The sequence below is a fragment of the Ictidomys tridecemlineatus genome, chromosome 5, assembly GCF_052094955.1.
Source record: "Ictidomys tridecemlineatus isolate mIctTri1 chromosome 5, mIctTri1.hap1, whole genome shotgun sequence".
In the NCBI taxonomy this organism is placed as follows: Eukaryota; Metazoa; Chordata; class Mammalia; order Rodentia; family Sciuridae; genus Ictidomys; species Ictidomys tridecemlineatus.
The window spans coordinates 30,664,098-30,683,684 of NC_135481.1; the positions used below are offsets into that span (position 1 = coordinate 30,664,098).

The following is a 19,587-nucleotide window of genomic DNA, read 5'->3' on the forward strand; positions in this document are numbered from 1 at the left end:
TTAGAAAGAATGATACTGAATCTCTCAATCCATAATCATAGGATACTTCCATGTTTATTTAGGTCCCCTTTAATTACTCAAAGCAATGTTTTGTGGTTTTCATTGTCTTGATCTTGCACATCTTTTACTAAAATATTATTGAGTATTAGATTTTTTTTATGTACTGGTAAATATTTGGTATTTCAATTTCCTATTGTTTGTTGCTACTATATACGTATATTGATCTTGCAGTATTGATATGGTGAACTACATAACCTAATTTACAAATGTTGAACTAATCTTGAATTTTAAGGATGAACTCTAATTGGAATTGACATGTTTTTATTTTTATATTTTGCTGGATTCAGTTTGCTAAAACTGTTAAGGATATTTGCATCTATGCTAATTAACAATTTTGGTCTGTAGTTTTTTTTTTTTTTAAATCTGGTTTTAGCATTAGGGAATGCAGTTTTCATAAAATGATTTGGAAACATTCCTCCCTCTTAATTTGTTTTTTCTTTCCTTCCTTATATATTTGATGAAATTCATTATTGAGGTTAAATGGGCCTCGGGTCTTCATTGTGGGAAAGTTTGTTGCTGTTTTTCTTGTTTCTTTCTTTCTGTACTAGGTATGGAACTCAGGGGTGCTTTAAGTTGGCCTTGAACTTGGATCCTACTGCCTCAGCCTCTGGATTACCCGAGGTCACAGGCATGTACCACCACAGCAGGCTTGTGTTTTTTTAAGAGACAGGGATTGCTGTTTTGCTGAAGGCTGGCTCCAAGCCCCTATGATCAAGCAATCTCCCTTCCTCAGTGTCCTGGGTAGCTAGGTGCAGGTGCATGCCACAGCACTTGTTTACAAATTTTATTTTTTATAGATAATATGACTATCATTAATATCTATTTCTTGTACATTAGTTTTTTATATACCTTTATTTTATTTATTTATCTTTATGTGGTGCTGAAGATCAAACCCAGCGCCTCACACGTACTAGGCAAGAATTCTACCTCTGAGCTACAACTCCCAACCCCTAAACAATAGTTTTTGTCTTTCAAGAATATCTTCATTTCACTTAAGTCAGATTTATTGGCACAAAGTTGTTAATGATATTTGTTATTCTTTTAAAAATACCGTTAGGATCTTTAGTACTATCCCTTCTCTTGTTACTGATATTAGTAATATGTATATTATTCCTTTCTTTTCTCTGATCAGTTTGGGTAGCGTTTCTTCAATTTCATCAGTTTTCTTAAAAAGCTGGTCTTTCGGCTTCACTGATTTTTTTCTACCTTTTTTTTTCTATTTCATTTATTTCTGTTAATATATTTTTATTTACTTTTTCTGCTCATTTTGGATTCAATTTTCTCTTTTTTTTTACAATTTCTTAAGGTGAAAGTTTAAGTCATTGATTTTATAGGTTTATATATCTATTAAAAGTGTTAAGTGCTACACATTTGTTTTTAAGCACTTTTTAACTTTAGTTGTTTCCTGTAGTTTTTGATATGTCATGTTTACATTTTCTTCAAAATATTTTCTTAAATCCCTGTGATTTCTTCTTTTACTCATGGGTTATTTAGAAATGTGTGTATACTTTCTAATTAATTGAAGATTTTCCAGTTACTTTTCTGTTACTGATTTCTAATTTAATTCTGTTGTAGTTAGGAAACGTATTTTGTATTATTTGAACCCTCTTAAATTAATCAAGATTTGTTTTATGGCTAAATAATTTACTTAGTAAAGGTCCTTCTTATACCCACCAAACAAAAATTTTTTTAAAAGTAAGGGTCCTGCATACACTCAAATTTATGTGTTGTTGGGCTGGGATTGTACCTCAGTGTTAGAGTGCTTGCCTGGCACATGTGAGTCACTAAATTTTATCTTCAGCACCACATAAAAAGAAATAAATAAGATAAAGATATTGTGACTATCTACAACTAAGAAGTAAAAAATAAAATAATTATGCAGTTGTTGAGTGAAATTTTTTGTAAATGCCAATTAGATCAAGTCTTCTGTATCCTTAATGATTTTCTGCCTATTTGTTCTTTCAATTTTAGAGAGATATTGAATCCTTTAACTATAATTATGAATTCATCTATTTTGACTTCCAGTTTCATTAATGTTGGAGCATAGGGTTTGTTTTTATCTTAATTTCTCAGATTATTCTAATATGTAGCCAGACTTATAGGGAAATGCTATAAACCAAAGGTTCTCAAATTTTAGAGTACATTAAAATCACTTAGGGCTTATTAAAACAGATTGCTAGGCTCTAACCCCAGAGATCTGGGAGTCTGGGATCCAGCCCAAGAATTTGTGTTTCTTGTAGTTCCCAGGTGATGTTGACACCATTATCAGGGACCTGGTCCAGAGGTCATACTTTAAAAATTCTTGGCTAAAAGACAGTTTCTCTTAGAATGTTGCGTGTTAGAATGATCTAGAAAGCTTTGAAATAATCCTGATGTATAGGCCACATCCAGACCAATTAAATTCAGGATCTGAATCTGGGGGTGGGAGGTGGGTAGCAGGACTAGACCTGAGTATCAGTATCCTTTTAAGTTCCCTGTATGGTTCTAATAAGTAGCCAAGATTGAGAATCACTTTCTAGACTACAGTAATTATCCATTTGCCCAGGAAATTATTTGGGGCTTACTACCACTCTTTTTTAGTGTTCCTTGTGTAAAAACACTATTCAGGGACTGGGGCTGCAGCTCAGTGGCAGAATACTTGCTTAGTACATGAGGGCACTGGGTTTGATCCCTAACACCACATAAAAATAATATAATAAAGGCATGCTGTCCATCTACAACTACAAAAAAATTTAAGAATACAACACTCTTCAGTGCTAACAAACAACAGATTGTATGAATGATCTAGTGTGAAGAGCTGGGTACTAGGTTTCAGTTCCTTCTCCTTGGCTGTCAACCTGGCAGTTTCCTCTTTTGCAAAATGAAGCCAATATTTCTTATTCATTTCCTAGAAAATAGAAATTTCCTGACAACAAATAACATCCTTTTTTATCATTGGAAAAATAAATTCTATTAATTAAGTATATTTACAAATCAAACTAATTTTTTGTGGGGCTGGGGTTGTGGCTCAGTGGCCGATTCGATCCTCAGCACCACATAAAAATAAATAAATAAAATGAAGATATTGTGTCCATTCATTACTAAAAAAGGGGGGGGCTAGGGATGTGGCTCAGTGGTTAGGCTTCCCCTGGGTTCAATCCCCAGTACCAAAAATTAAAAAAAAAAAAAAACCAAAAAAACCCTAATTTTTGTTTTTTGGAGGTACTGGGGATTGAACCCAAGGGTGCTCTATCACTGAGCTACATCGTTACCATTTTTTTTTAAAGAGGAAAGCATTTTTATTTATTTATTTTTAGTTGTACACAATACCTTTATTTTGTTTATTTATTTTTTATGTGGTGCTGAGAATCGAACCCAGGGACTTGCAAGTGCTAGGCGAGCGCTCTACCAATGAGCCACAACCCCCGCCCACCCTTTTCATTTATTTATTTTTGAGACAATGTCTTACTAAATTGCTGAGGCTGGCCTCAAACTTGAGATCTACCTACCTCAGCCTCCTGAGTAGCTGGGATTACAGGTGTACACCACCATGTTGGCTCAAAATGATCTTTAATCTAATGATATTATTTTACTCTATAGTTTCTGAAGAGAAGAAAAATATTTACTAGAAAAATCCAGTTACTCTTCATCCTCTCTAATATTTGTAGGGAAATTGATGTGTAACAAATGTGTACTACAAAGAAACCTTAGTAGCCTTTCCAGAAGTTAAATCATTGAATGAGGACACTTTAGTGTTCCATTAACTCTTTCATTCTTCACTTCATCTTTCACAGGAACTTTGACCAAGGAGAAAGCATTCTGATAACAAGAATTATTACAACAGTGCTAACACTTTTGAGCACAGCCTTCTATTTTTCTTCTCCTTCTCTATCTCGTTCCTCCTTTTTCTTTTAATTTTCAGAGTAACTTTATTCACATTTTATAATTCATGAATTTTTTTACTTATTTATTTATTCATACTGGGGATTGAACTCGGGGATGCATAGCCGTTGGGCTACATCCCCAGCTCTTTTTAATTTTATTATTTATTTCTATTTTGAGACAGGTTCTTGCTGAGTGGCTGGGATTATAAGCATGCACCACTCACTGTGCCTGGCATCATGACATTTTTACAACTAATGAGGTAGGTAGGACAGATATTGGTGTCAACATTTTTTCAAATGAAAAACCTATGTAAAGAGAGACTGCACATGGAACTAGCCTGTAACACAGGCAAGTTCAAAATTTTTACTAATAAAGGTGAAGAAAAATGTAGCAGAAAACCCAGAAATCTTCAGATAGCTCCAGGAGTCACGTTAGAGACTTACTAAGCAATGGGCTACAAGAATAAACATTTCAAGGGAATATTTAGAGATGAAGTCATCCAGTTCATCAAAACCATTTTATAAAAGGGGAACTTGGTTTGCCATTGGAAGCCAGAACATATGAAGAGTCCAGATTGACAGGCAGGATTCCCAAGTTCTTGGCTTTACCATGACACTAGATTCAGACCAACCCAAGTAGCCATAACCTACATACATTTGCACTTCAATATTACACAAGTATTTCAAACTCACATCCAGAAGTATTTTGCCTCCTTCAGCTATTCCCTCCCTTTTTGTGCCAATCCATCTCAATAGATAGCCCAGGGAAGAATCCTGGGAATCATCCCTCTTTCTTATCCCACCTCCTCTCAGTTACCAAAATCTGCTCCAGATCTTTCAGATCCATCTTCTCCTCCCCATTTCTTCTGCCATACTCTTGTATCAGATCCTCACTCTGCGCTGCCTTGGTTAAGTTTCTACAGTTGTCTAACAGGTCTCCCTGCTTCTACTTCTTGCCTTGTTTTAATCCATTTGCCACCCTGCCAATCACAGAGAGCTTCCAAAACAGAAATTGTATGTCATTGCTCTATTTACTATTCATTTTCTCTCTACCATTCATAGGATGAATCCTAACGTCCCAAGCAGTCCCAGTCTACTGTGATTTGGCTTTTGCCCTCTTCTCACATTTCATCTTTCATCTGTCACAGCTTCAGCCAAGCTTAAATTTTGTAGTTCCTCCAATGCCACTTTTGGCTTTAACCCTAGTGTTTCACTGTTCCTGGAAGTGCCCCCCTTCCTCTACCCTTTGCCTTGCTAAAATTATCTCGCCCTTCTAGACTCAGCTCAGGCTGGAATCTTTCCTGGCACCCCATTTATACCTCCTTTTAATACTTCTTAGCACCTTGTGCAAACAAAAGAGTCACTATGAAGTGTGTTGGCTCACACATCTGTGTCCTTCATACTGGGAGATGGCAGTGTTTGGTATGAAATAGTCATCCAACAAATATTTGAGGATCTACTATTTGCCAGATTTTGTAGGTGTAAGGCATACAGCAGCAAAGTAAGGACACTGGTTGCTATCAAGTGGTTTGCAACATAATAAATGAATAAATGGCTGGATAAACAAAGATATGTAAGAGAATGAAAAATACTATGCAGAGAATTAAAATAAATCATGATATGAACGCAACTAAAGGCTTCTTTAGATTGGGTATGTCAGGAAGTTCCCTCTGGGGAAGTGACATTTAAGCTAAGTGAATGCCAACAAGTCATACATTGTGAGTTTTAGAGAGAAGGGCATTCTAGCAGAAAGGACTACTAGCGATAGGGCCAGAAGGATCAAGGAAGGAAGGAAAGACCAAAGAAGGACCATGCTTCTTAATGCACAGGAAAATAATGAAGATGGTAACGGAGAGGAAGGCCAGGGCCAAATTATGTAGACTTTCTAGGCTTCTTTTTTTTTTTTTTTTTTTTTTTAAGATGAGGACTCACTATGTTGTGGGCTCAAGTGATCCTCCTCCCTCAATCTTTTGAATAGCTGGGAGAGTAGTATGTATGGACTGCAGGTGCAAGCCACCATGCCCAGCCAAACTAGAGTTTGTATTTTATGCAAGCTGATGAAGAATGACATGATCTGATTTATATTTTTAAAAAGATCACTCTGGGACCATCGGGTAAGGAGCTGTCTGGAGGCTGGCTGAGACCAGTTTGGAAAAAGACAAACGTTGGTGGCTTGGATAAGGTGGTCGCAACCTTTGGGAGTGAGTGAACAATTGGGAGGTATGTGTGTGAGTTAGAATGGCCAGAAACTACTGATGGGCTAATGAATTAAGGATGACCCGTAGATCTGTGGCTCCAGGACCTGGGCAGTTACTTCCAGGAGAAAGGGCTTGAGAAGGTCCCTTGGCCTGCCCGGGGTCTGGCGGGAGTGATGGTCAGACAGCTGGACACTGGCACGCCCAGACCCGCAGAGCGTGGCCGGTCGCCGCCGGGACTCAGAGCCCCACGCGGGGCTTTCCGCGTCTCCCGGGCGGGGCCGGAAGAGGAAGTCCGCGCTGCTGTAGCGGCCCGGCAGCAGCCGCGGTCCGGGCAGAACACTGCCACTGAGGCACCCGCAGAGCGACGCGGAGGCTGCGTGCCCACCCGTACGATGGGCCCGCAGTGGAAATTGCCCGCTTCCGCCGCCGCCTTGATGTGGGGCTTCCTGCTGCCGCTGGTAAGTGGGGCGGGCGGGCGGGCGGGCGTCGGGCCTCCCCGGGGCGGGGCGGGGCCGGAGGGCAGGGGCGCCTTCCCAGCCCCCTCCGCCCGCCCCACGGCCCCGCCGGGCCTCGCTCCGCGCGCCGCGGCCTGCTTTCGCTCTTGGTTCCCCTCACCTGCCGCCGCTCACTCCGTCCTTCCAGCCTCCTTTTTATCCCTGTTTCTTCCATCACCCTGTTCCCTCCCGACCCATCAAAGATATCCGCGCAATCCCTTTCACGACGTTGACCTGGGTGCCTCTCTAATTTTCCATTGTGTAGGCATTTTTTTTTTTTCAATTGGCATCTAGGTTTTATTGTCTGGCCCATTTTACCTCCTATTAACCTCTTTCCCCTGTGAATAAAGGCCCCTGAGTGCTTAGCGGTTCAAGGACTGCGCTTTTAATTTAATTGCACTAATTCAGCTTATTTGGTTATTATTATTATTTTAGTTTTTCCTTACCCCTCTTAGTTCCTTCTTAGTCTTTGGGGGCCTATGTGATTCCTTTGTCAGGGTTTGTTTAGTTTTGTGTTGTAATAGTAATAATTTAAAATAACTTAAAATAACAAAGTAATGCCTTTAGTGGTTTTTCAGTTGTCTGTTTTAAAGGCATGAAATATCAGCTAAGAGAAGGAAAATACACACAATAAGTGCTCCCAAGTTTGTTTTCATAATTACAGAAAATAATGTTTTAAAATTAATCATCAAGTGATATGAGGTTCAGTGGGTGATTAGGGGGTCATTGTTCAGTGTTTCAGTTTTTGTGCCTATTGGCTTTCACTTAGGGAGTTTCAAGTTGAGAACATTTAAAGGTTATTTATATAAGATCTATATGCTGTATGTCTTTCTTTTCCATTAGAATGTGTAACTTCTCTGAGAGTATATTTTGTCTACTCTCCAGTTTAAAAGGTTAATAATTAGTGAATATATTCAAAATGAAAGTGCTTTAACGTTTATTAAGAAAATCTAAGCCACAAAGTGTTAAATGCCTTTGATGTATTCATAATTTTGCTAGGTAACATTAGAAACCCGAATGAACTTATAAAAATTGTCTTGAGGGAGTGCGAAAATACATTATAAAATGAATATCAAAGTAGCAGCCTTAGTCTGGGTTTTTGAGGTGTTTGCTGTGTAATCAGATCATATCTATCCAAAGGATAGTAATTTCAGAGAGTATGTAAATGTACACAAACTTATAACCTACATATAAAACTTAGCAAAGTGTGTTTGCACTAATTTTTATTTGAATTGTTTAAGCTGATTATATCTATATGTAGATATTGATATAATCTCATATTCCCACTATAGTTAGCCTAATAATACATCAATTCCTCATAAACTCACATTGAAATTCTTACCAAAAGCTCTGAACATCTCACCAGAAAAATATAAGGAGAATATTCACAATTTTGTGGGCTTCACAAACCTAAAGGTTATCCCTGTTCTAAATTGTAACTAGCTTGTGTCTCCCACACTCTAGATTTTAGGATATTTAAGATTGTACCTCTGTATGATATCTTACCATATTAATCTTGGGTTCTGTACTCTTCAGTCCCAAGATTGTTGTGGGAATTAAGTAACATTGTTTTTTACCCCACAAGTATTTGGTGTTCATTTATTATATGGTAGGCACTGTTAATGACTGTGAATAAGTCGACAAAATCTTTAAATTGTGAAGGTCTTTTTCAATTCCAGCTATTATTTTAAATTCTTTCTTGTTTGTTTGCCTTTGAATTTATTTTCTTCCTGAAGCTTCCTTCCTTCAATCCCCTAAAATGGTCTCTTTTCATTCCTTTTCTTTTTCTCAGCAGAAGTTCTCCTTCCTTCTTAATGAATAGCTAGTTTTTTCCTCCAGCACTCACTATCTGAAGTCTTTTACCATTTTCTCCCTGAAGCCCTTGTTTTTTTCTTTTTCCTAACTATAGTTGTAGGTGGCCTAAGTTCATTTGGATTAATGATGCCAACTCAGTCATTTCATTTCTTCTTTCTAGGCTTTTGAAGCTGGTTCTTCTTTCCGTTAGTCAGGGCCAACATCTTCATCTAGAACAGCACATAATTTTCAGAAACCATTTCCACTTTTTTGAAGAAGAGGCAGAGGATTTAGTATTGAAAGGCCATTAAAGATCATTTAATCTGCCCTCCTCATCTTGTTTTCTTCCTATCAGAGTGACCTCACTGTATATTTGAACTTAAGCTATAGCGTATTTAGCCATTTTAATTTTTTTATTTGGTTTGGTTTGGTTGGTTTGGTTGGTGGTCCTAGGGATTGAACCCAGGGCCTTGCACATGTTAGGCAAGTGCTCCATCATTAAACTAGATCTCGGCCTTTTTTTTATTATATTGAAATAGGATCTAGCTGAGTTCTCCGTACTTGCGTCAAACTTTCTATCCTCCTGCCTCAGTGTCCTATGATTACAGGCATTTCCTGGGATTACAGGCATGAGCTACCACACCTGACTTTTATTCTGATCATCTTAGAACACGTTAAACATTTAGGTCTAGAAATAAAAAGAGTTCCTAGTGGGTGGTTAATTCTGTCTTGACCTTGCCATAATTCTGTTACATGCTTTTCCTTCCCCAGTCCCAATTATTAGACCTTTATCTCACAGAGTCATAGGGTATTTTTTCAGAGAGAACAAGTGATGTTTAATTTGTATCTGTTTTTTAAAATTGCTTCAAAGTTCTCTGAAGAACCTTCAGTATTTCTCATAATGTTTTTCATCAAAATTTTCTCTACTTTAAAGATTTTGAAGTATTACATAGCTGTTTGAAACTACTTAAATGAGGTGATAATTAGGAACCCAGGAAGAAAAATCTCTCTGAAAATTTACATTCTTGGGCCGAGGATGTGGCTCAAGTAGTAACGCGCTTGCCTGGCATGTGTGCGGGGCTGGGGATGTGGCTCAAGTAGTAATGCGCTTGCCTGGCATGCGTGCGGGGCTGGGTTCGATCCTCAGCACCACATAAAAATAAAATAAAGATGTTGTGTCCACCAAAAACTGAAAAATAAATATTAAAAATTTCTCTCTCTCTCTTTCTCTCTTTAAAAAAAAATTTATATTCTTTTTGTACACTATCCCAATTCAAATAATTTTAATTAATTCTTTCTTTTCTGTCCTCTTCTCCCAACCTCCAGGGGAAAGATGTTACTCAAGCAGTCAAGTTACTCAAGACATGCTAAGCTTCTGTGCTATATAATGAATATGAATATGGCCCCTCCCAAATTCATATGCTGAAGCCCTAACCCCCAGTGTGAGGGTCCCCAGGGTGGAATCTTCATGATAGAATTAGTGCCCTTCTAAGAAGAAGCTCTGAGCATATTGTTCTCTCTCCTTAGCATGTTAAAACATAGTGTGAAGGTGGCTATCTCCTAGCCAGGAGGAGAGCCCACCCTAGAAACTAATCCTTCTGGCACTTTTATCTTATACTTCCAGCCTCCAAAACTGTGGAGAAAAAATAATTTCTGTTGTTTATGTAACCACTCTGTGGTATTGTGTTGTGGCTGGGTGAGCCAAGACACCTTTTAGTGCCAAGAATGAGTACTCAAAGGTACTATTGTAACAAATATCTAAACACATAAAAGTAACTTTTGGAGTAGATAATGACAAGCACTGGAAGAATTTTGAGGTGCGTGTAGAAATATGAACAAAAAAGTCCATTCTGATGAGGTCTGAAGTGGAAATGAGGATCATGTTATTGGACTGTAGATAAAAAGCAGCCTTTGACAAAAAGAGCAAAGAACCTAGCTAAGATATGTTCTAGTGTTTTGTGGAAGGTAGAACTTAGCGAGTGAAAAAATTGAACATTTTTTAAAATTTTTATTTCTTACATACATGACAATAGAGGAATACATTACAATCATAATTATCCATTCACAGCACAATTTTTTGTATCTCTGTATATAGAGTATGTTCATGCCAAATTATGTCATTATACATGGGCTATCTTATTTTTTTTTTGCATTACAATTCTTAATACACTTTTATACCACAATTTATCATATCTCTTTGTATTATAAGGTATGTTGATAAAAATTGAACATTTATATGAGATTTCTTATTAAAGTAATGAAGAAATAGGTTGCTTAATCTTGATTTCTTATAGTAAAATATGAAAGGAGAAGTGAATTGAAGAAGGAATTATTAGCCGGGCATGGTCATACATGCCTATAATTCTAGCAACTCAGGAGGCCGAGGTAGGAGGATTGCAAATTCAGAGCCAGCCTCAGCCACAGCCAAGCACTAAGCAATTCAGTAAGACCATTTCTAAATAAAGTACAAAATAGAGTTTGGGATGTAGCTCAGTGGTTAAGTGCCCTGAGTTCAATCCCAAGTACCCTCTCCAAAAAAAGAAGGAATTTTTAAGCAAAATGGAACTAGAACTTGAAGATTTGGAAAATATTTAGCCTATCCATATTTAAAAGTGAGAAATATATTTCTGAAAAAAACACAATGTAGTTGAACAACCATTTGATGAAGAGTTATAGGATTATATAAGCAGAAATACTGCTGGTTTGATCTGAAGGGGATGGAGACAGAGATGAAATGAAGAAAGACTGTCACACATTTTGTATTTGACAAGACAATGCAATAGAGCTATTTGGCTATGAATGTGCTATTTTACCAGAAAAGGGAAAAGTGAAAGTGAAGGCTATTTAGAGATCATTAGGTCTGTCACCTTGGTTTCAATAGGTCAGATGTCTTCTACGCAGAGTCTTTGGGGTGCATAACAGCCAGTGAGTCATGAGGTACCTGCCTTAAGTTGTGAGGCAATTCCCTGCAGAACTAAAGAGTTAGGGTCATCCTAGAGAGCCATGGCCTGGAAGGTGGGATATCAAGCCCATGGATTATTCTTGAACCTCAAGACTTAATAGAACTTGCCTTACTCAGTTTGGGACTTTGTCAATACCTATCACCACTTCTTTCCTTCTATTTTTTTTCTTTTGGAATGAGAATGTCAATTCTATGCTGGTACCATCTTTATATTTTAGAAACAAAATTTTTTTTTCTTAGTTTCACAGGTTCAAAACTGGAGCATAATTTTACCTTGGGATGTATCATACCTTGATTCTTACCCATATCTGATTTAGATTTAAATAAGTCTTCAGACTATAGGCTTTTGAGTTGTGTTGGAATATATTAAGATTCGGGGGGCTATGGAGATGGATTGAACATTTTTTGTCTGTAAGAGGACAAGAATTTGGTAGTTAGAGGTGAGCTACTGTTAACTGAATTGTAACAAATTCCAAATTTGTTGAAATCCTGACCTCCGATGTGACAGTATTTAGGCGTGTGGCCTTTGGGAGATAATTTTGGTTTAGATGAGGGTAGAACCTGAGCCCTCGTGACAGGATTAATGCCCTCTTAAGAAGAAATACAGATAGTTTAGTCAATTTCTCTCCTCACTATGAGGACCCTGTGAGAAGATTGCTGTCTCCTAGGTAGGAGAAAAGCCTTCACCAGAAGCTGACTCTGCTGGAACTTTGATCTTAGAATTCCATCCATCAGAACCATGAAAAAACAAATTTCTGTTGTTTAAGCCACCCATTCTACAGTTATAGTAGCCTGAGCTGTCTGGTTTTGTCACATTCCTCCTTTTACTTTCATGTTCTTCATGATTTTTCTCTTACCTTCTTGCATCTGAGATGTCTGAATTTCCTCATCCTATTGTCTGCATTCTAATTCACTCATGGCTGTGTATCAGTAGTGTAATAGCTACATGTAAATCTCCTTTGAAATGCAAAATAATTCTGAAAAGGCTCATGAAGATTCTGGCTTGTCTCAGATCATAGAAATTCCCCCAAAATGGGACTAGACTCAAGTCTTTCAACATGTTTTCCACTGAATTATGCAGTTATAATTTTTTTCTGAGTCTAAAATAGAACACAAGATTTATATGATGAATTATGAATCTTATTTAGAAAAAATTTAAAGCTAGGAAAAGTTATGTTTAAGTTTGATTTTTTTATTTTTTCCTAAAAAACCACCAGAAGGAATAGGGATGTAGCTTAGTGGGGGATAGCTTTCCTGGCATGCAGAAAGCCCTAGGTTTGATTGCTAATACCATAAAAAACAAATAAATAAAAACACCTGAATTGGATCTGTTTATCAAAAGTTAGGCCAGAAAGTCTCCAGGTATAGTCTCTTCCCTTCTCCTACAATGAAAGGAAGGGAGAGAGGGAGGAAGAATTTTATTACCTTTAATCATTACATATACCCATTACAGTAATGCTTATTTGACGTTCTCTACTGTCTCCTGTACACCTCATAAACTTCAGGGTCTTGAATGAATGAATGACTACCTTGTCTCTTCCCCACACCCTAGTACCTCTTAGCCTTTGCATTACATGTTTCAGATCCTCCAAATGCAAGAAATGATCCTAGCCTTGCTTTTCCCATGGCCCACAGACTATTCTGATTCCCTGTAAATTTCTATTTGATGCCTTAGCTCCCACTCAGCCTCTATTTAAGTAATTAAGATTATGCTTAATATTCTGTGTGTCTGGGTCTGGTCACTTTCAGTGCATCATTTTTATAATCCTTGAATACTGGAAAAAAGACTGGAAACAATGTAAGAATGTAAGTTGGCTAGATTATATAAATTATTAGAGAGGAAAGAGTGATCAGAAAGTTATTTAGGCCTGATTTTAGAATATGTGTGATTCAGACATAACAGTCCCAACTCTACTTTTTCTCTGAGTTCCCTTTCAATTCTTTTTTTGTTGCTATTGATTTAAAATGAATGTCTTTGTAAAAGAGAAAAATGTTTGTAAATAAGAGGATACTTCCTACATTTAAAGAGTAATGGGTATATAACTGTTCCTTCTCTGCATTTACCAGTAATTATATTGCCACTTTATATATTCTTGTTTAGAAAATAGATTTTATTTGACATGAACTGGGTATCATTTGAGATTGTGAGAGTAGTAGATAGCTACCCTAGAGTGGTACACCAGGACCCAGTAGTATGTACTGAGGAGTTTTAAATGAACACATAGAAGAAATGGAACCGGAGGTTGGAGTATAGCTCAGTGGTAGAGCACATGCTTACCATGCACAAAGTCCTGGGTTCAACCCCAGCATAAAAAGAAAAGAAAGTAATGGGGGAACTGTTTGCCAAAATACAAACTTTGGTTGTATCAGCTAACTGCAGATGCAGTATCTCTCATCTTTTGAAAAAATTCTTAAGAGCACTCTTGTACTGTCTAGAAGACTAATGTCTTTCATTGTTATTCATAATAAACTCTTTAATCATATACTTTAGACCAACATCAGAGCATCACCTGGAAGCTTGTTAGAAATGCATAATCATGCTAGAAGGAAGCATGATTAAGACCCACTGGATCAGAATGTACACTTTAATAAGAACATTAAAGTTCAGCAAGCATTGATCTGTATACTAAAAAGAAGGAAATGGTTACACAAATTGCTAAGTATAATATTCAAGAAAAAAGAAAACCATACATAACTAATCTGGCAGAGCTTTTGAGGAAATTAAATATTTACAGGGGGAAAGGTTAATAGCTTAATATGTATCAGGTGAAAATTGGAAAACATGTAGAGTCCTGGAAGAGCTAAAAGATGGCATGGATAATGGAGTAGGGGGTATTATGTTAAATATAACTAGAGAATTGTTTTTAATCTTCACAATAAGAGTATAATTTCTTGACTTGTATTTCCTTTTGTAGCAGCTTTACTGAGATATAACCCACATACTTTACACTTCACCCATGTAAAGTATATAATTCAGTGTTAGTATATTCACAGATATTTATAACTATAACCATAGCCAATTTTAGAACATTTCATCACTTCAAAAAAGACACCCAGTAGGTAGAGTACAGAGGCTGTTTAGAGCATTTAAATGGTTCAGCATAATACTATAATGGTGGGTATGTGTCATTATATATTTGTCCAAACCCATAGAATGGATGTGTAGCTTTCAATCACTGTAACAAAATAGCTGAGAAAAAATCATCTTGTAAGGAGGAAAGATTTATTTTGGCCATAGTTTTATAGGTTTTAGTTCATGGTCCTTTGGCTCTATTACCTTTGAGCCTTGACAAGGAAATATATCTTGGCACAGACTACACAACAGAAGAAATTGCTTATCTCATGGTGGTCAAGAAGCAGAAAGAGAAGAAGGGGCCAGTATCCATATATCCCCTTTAAGGTCATGCTCCCAGTGACCTAATGTTCTTCCACTAGACTCCTCCTCCTAATAATGCCACAAGTTGGCAACCAAGCCTGTAGCATATATGGATCTTTGGGGGACATTTAAGATTCAAACCACCCAGCAGCTCAGGAGACTGAGGCAGGAGGATTGGAAGTTCAAAGCCAGCCTCGGCAATTTAGCAACGCCCTAAGCAACTTAGTGAGACCCTGTCTTAAAATAAGTAAAAAGAGCTAGGGCTGTGGCTTGGTGGTTAAGTGCCCCTGGGTTCCAGCCCTTGTACCTCCCCTGCAAAAAATTCTAAATCATCACATTTTGCTTCTGGCCTCCAAAGGTTCATGTCCCTCTCAACACAAAATGCATTCAGTCCATCTCCAAGAGTCCCCAGTCTTAAATATTCCAGCACTGCTGAAAAGTTCAAATCCAAAATCTCCTCTGAGACTCAAGGCAAACTCAACTGTGAACCACATACAGAAATTAGAAAGGTACATATTTCCAAGATACAGTGGCAGAGGATAAACAGTCCCATTCTACAGGGAAGAATAGGGGCATAGAAAGAAAGGGTCCCATCAGGGAAAATATTAAATCCTCTAGGTCTGATTTCAGAATCTGGGCACACAGTAGCATACATGAGCTCTAAAGGGCTTGGATAGCCCAGCCCCTGTGACTTTGCTCCCTGCAACACAAATATTCTCTTGGGCTAGCTCTGCTCTCAGCCTGCAGTTTCCTTAGCAGGCATTCCACATTCCTGGCCTATCTTACTTCGTAAAGTCTCCATCTCAATCTTCAGCTTCTGTCTCACACCTTTATGCATTACCCTGTCAGGCTGCTTGCAGAGACCCTGACTTTACTATACACTACCTAGCCTCCCAGCCTTTCCTTTGAGATTTCAGTGGAAGATTCTGTGATCTTGTTACTCTTGTATTTCTCAATGCCAGCAAAACCAGCACCATTTGGGCAATGCCAAGGTCTGTTGCCAGTGGGAGCCATACCTAGATTGTCTTGAATCATGGCTGCAGCGTGTCCTGACTGCTGAACTGTCAAAGGTCTTGAATACAAAATGAATCCTGAGGAGACAGTCTCTAGTGGCCCTGTGCAAATGGGGTACTCCAAGGCTCACTTCTCAGGTTAAAGGTTTATGCTTTTACACCTTTGAGCCTGTGATGGTTTAGTTCCTGCTGATTTCTGAGATGCCCTCCAGGCATCTTTGCTATGTAAATTATTTGGCTGCTTTTTAATGATACTAAATCTCCCCGCAGTTTTAAACACACTTTTCTGGCCAAACTTCAAGTTTTTCAAATCTTTCTGCTCTATCTTCTACTCCCAATTCTAAATATGTATTTGGCTAAAAGCAGCCAGTAATACCCATGGCACAGTCTGCAGTGCTGTGCTGCTTTAAAACTTCTGCCAGATTAATTAGTCCATAACTTTTAAACTGGGTCTTCTACAAAGTCTCAGGGCACGGACAACATGTAGACCAGTTCCTTATCAAAATGTAACATAAATGACCTTTCAGTCCAATTCGCAGTACAGTCCTCATTTCCATCTGAAACCTGTGAACCTGGCCTTCTACCTTTCTGTCGGCATTATGGTCTTATGAGCATTCACCAGAATTACCAGTTAAGCTCAGTTTACAGCATTTTAAGCTTTCTGTTTCCTGCTTCTCCAGACTTTCTAGACTCTTCCTGCAGACCAACTCCAAAGGCTTCTGAACCACATAATCAGGTATAGTTAACACCAATGACCCCACTTCTTAGTATCAATTTTCTGTGTTAGCTTTGACTGTGACAGAAATACCTGAAAAAAAATCAATTTATGAGAATAAAAGATTTATTTTGGCTCACAGTTTCATAGTTTTCAGTACATGATCATTTCGTCCTGTTGCCCGTGGCAAGACAGTACACCATGGCAAATGAATCTGCTCACTTCATGGTGGTAAGGAAGCAAAGAGGGAGTGGAATGGAATGGACTGTGGTTCCAATATCTTCTTCAAGACCATACTCCTTCTGACCTAGCTTCTTTCCATCTCCTAAAAGTTTTCTACCTCCTAATAACATGATAGGTTGGTAACCAAACCTATATAGCAATATGGGTCTTTGGGAGTCCTTTAAGATCCAAATTATAACAATGAAAAACAGCACGAGTGAACCCTAATGCAAAGTGTGGACTTTGGGTGATGATGTGTCAATGAAGATTTATATCTTGTAACAAATGTAACACTCTGATGGGAGGGATGTTGATAGTAGGGGAGGCTGTGTTTGTGTCAGATAAGGGCATATATGGGAACTCTGTACTTTATGTTTAGCTTTGCTGTGAGCCTAAAACTGCTATAAAAATAACCTTATTTAAAAAGTAAGAAGCTCCATACCCTTTAGCTGTCAGTCTCCACGTTTACATTTCATCAAGCCCTAAGTAACCATTAATCTTCCAACCATTAATCTTTTGTATTTCTTTTGCATCATACAACTACTTGGCTAGGTGGTAGATGTATTATTAGTAATAATTACCATTTACTAAGAACTTAATATCTGCAAATAATTGCATAATATATCTTAATCCTTATGACAACTTTATGAAATCCAGGTGTTTATTGTCATCTCAAAGCTGAGGATATTGAAACTTAAGGTAAGTTAAATGACTTATAACATAGCTAGTAAATCGTGAAACGGGCATTTTATCCTAGGACTCTAATTTCAAACCTCAAGAGTTTTTATTTTTATATTAAAAAATAACATTTTATCTATAATGTTATATATTCTATAACATTACCTATCATATTATAACATAATATCTATTGTAGCAAACTGAATTTTTAGAGCCATGCAATATGTATGAGAAATTTTACCAAGATATTTAAAGATGTAGTGGAAATGCTCAAGTTGTATAGGCCTACTGATGCTCCACATTCATTATTAACCATTTTAAAATTATATGTGTTTATACCTTCATATTTTATATTAGTCTTCTACTAAAATTTGTTTTACCTTAGTAATTTATACATCAATGAGATTTGCTTTTATCATTGACAAATTTTGTACACTTACTTATAGAAAAGATAATAATCCCTCTATAGCAGTAAATCATACTCAGTTTGCACATCTTTGTTCTTCCTTGGACACTTAAAGATTTTTTAAAAATCCTTTAGAGTTTTGTTTGTATAAAAAAACAAAATATTATAGTTATATAACAAGAGGTAGTTTATATTTAGCAGTATGGAAAACCCAATACATTAAATTTTAGAAAAGCTACAGAGCAGTATGTATAGCATGACCCTAATTTGTAAACAAATATATATGTATATATTTATCTTAAATGTTTATGTATAGTTTTGGAAAGATACAAAAGAATGAGTGTGAGGATGAGAGGAAGAAACTTTGTGTGTACCAAATTGTTTTGCCTGAATATTATTCCTTTTATTAATTTCTCTTCTTCTAATCATTAGGGGTTTTGTTTTGTTTTATTCTTTTGTGGTGCTGGGGATGAACCCAGGACCTTGCATAAGCTAAGCAAGTACTCACTACCCCAGCCTTCTCCCTTGCCTTTGCCTTTATTTTCCTCTCACTTTTTCTTTTGATGTGTGTGTGTCTCCTCCACACAGATTCATATGTACAGATATATATATATGCATATATATTTATATTTATATATATACACACACATACATATAAAGGGGCTTTTAGAGAAGTCATTATTTACATAAAAATAGGATTACAATATAAATGCCTCTCTGAAACTTGCTTTTCTTACTACTGGACATTATCTGTTTCTAGAGATAGATCTAGATGTTTCCCTTAATAACTGCATTCTATAGATACTGTTATGTAATCATTCCCTTGCTGGTCGAAGTTGTTGATTTACTTTTTGCTAAAGTGAATAATATTGTAGTCAATAACCTTATACATTAATCTAATCTGTGCATTTATTTACCTATAGGATATGACTCAGGATTCTATATATTTTTTAATGAATACTAATTATAAAAAGATTATACCATTTCAGCAACAGTGCGCACAGTTAAAATCCAGATCCTGATCTAAATATCTTTCCTCTCTAAAAGGAACTTGTGGAATGGCTTTAGCAGATAAAAGACAAAGTCAGCCCAGGATATCTTATGCCAAATAAGCAAGAAATCCTGAAAAACAAATGAGGTCTTCTAAAGAGGATATAAAGACTTAAATAAAAGAGTTAGCTCACTAAATTTGGGGAAATTTGAACATCAAACAAATAATTTTAATTATACTGCATTGAGTTGTTTTTAAAAAATGACTCTGGTGATACTGAACAAAGGTGATAGAGGGGAACAATAAAGCCCTTTTAAAAATATTAAGGCTAAGCAAATTGTCACCTGTCTGTAATCCCAGCTATTTGGGAGGCTGAGGCAGGAGGATTACAAGTTTGAGACCAACTTTGGCAGCTTAGTGAGACACCCTGTCTCCAAAAAAGAGCTGGAGGTGTTAGTTCAGTAGCAGAGCAATTGCCTAGCATATGTGAGGCTCTGGATTTGGTCTCCTGCACTGTTAAAAAAGAAAAAGAAAAACAGGAGAAGAATACTAGCTCATGAATAACAATATTAAAAAGACATCATTTGCCATTTGCCATTCCTAGTATAATATATAAAAATTTTCAGGTGAAAATTTTTATATATTATATCATGAATGCCAAAACCCTGGAGAAATGATGTTGGACACATGGGGCACAGATTGGTCACTTACCAATCACAAAGGGAAAAAAATACTTTTTTTTTTTTTTAAAGAGAGAGAGAATTTTTTTTTAATGTTTATTTTTTTAGTTATCAGCGGACACAACATCTTTGTTT

General features: G+C 36.9%; 1 protein-coding gene across 4 annotated transcripts in view; it reads left to right on the plus strand.

Annotated features, from left to right (window-relative positions):
* The first annotated feature begins 6,279 nt into the window (after nucleotides 1–6,279).
* Sppl2a (signal peptide peptidase like 2A) overlaps nucleotides 6,280–19,587 on the plus strand; it is a 47,155-nt gene continuing 33,847 nt past the window's right edge. For all 4 annotated transcript variants that reach the window (XR_013438784.1, XM_078049622.1, XM_078049624.1 and 1 more), the window contains exon 1: nucleotides 6,280–6,579. Coding sequence is in view for 3 of the 4 variants with exons in the window: in XM_078049622.1 (XP_077905748.1) it covers nucleotides 6,295–6,579 (285 nt within the window). In the remaining variant the exon portion in view is untranslated. The remainder of the gene's footprint in view (nucleotides 6,580–19,587) is intronic.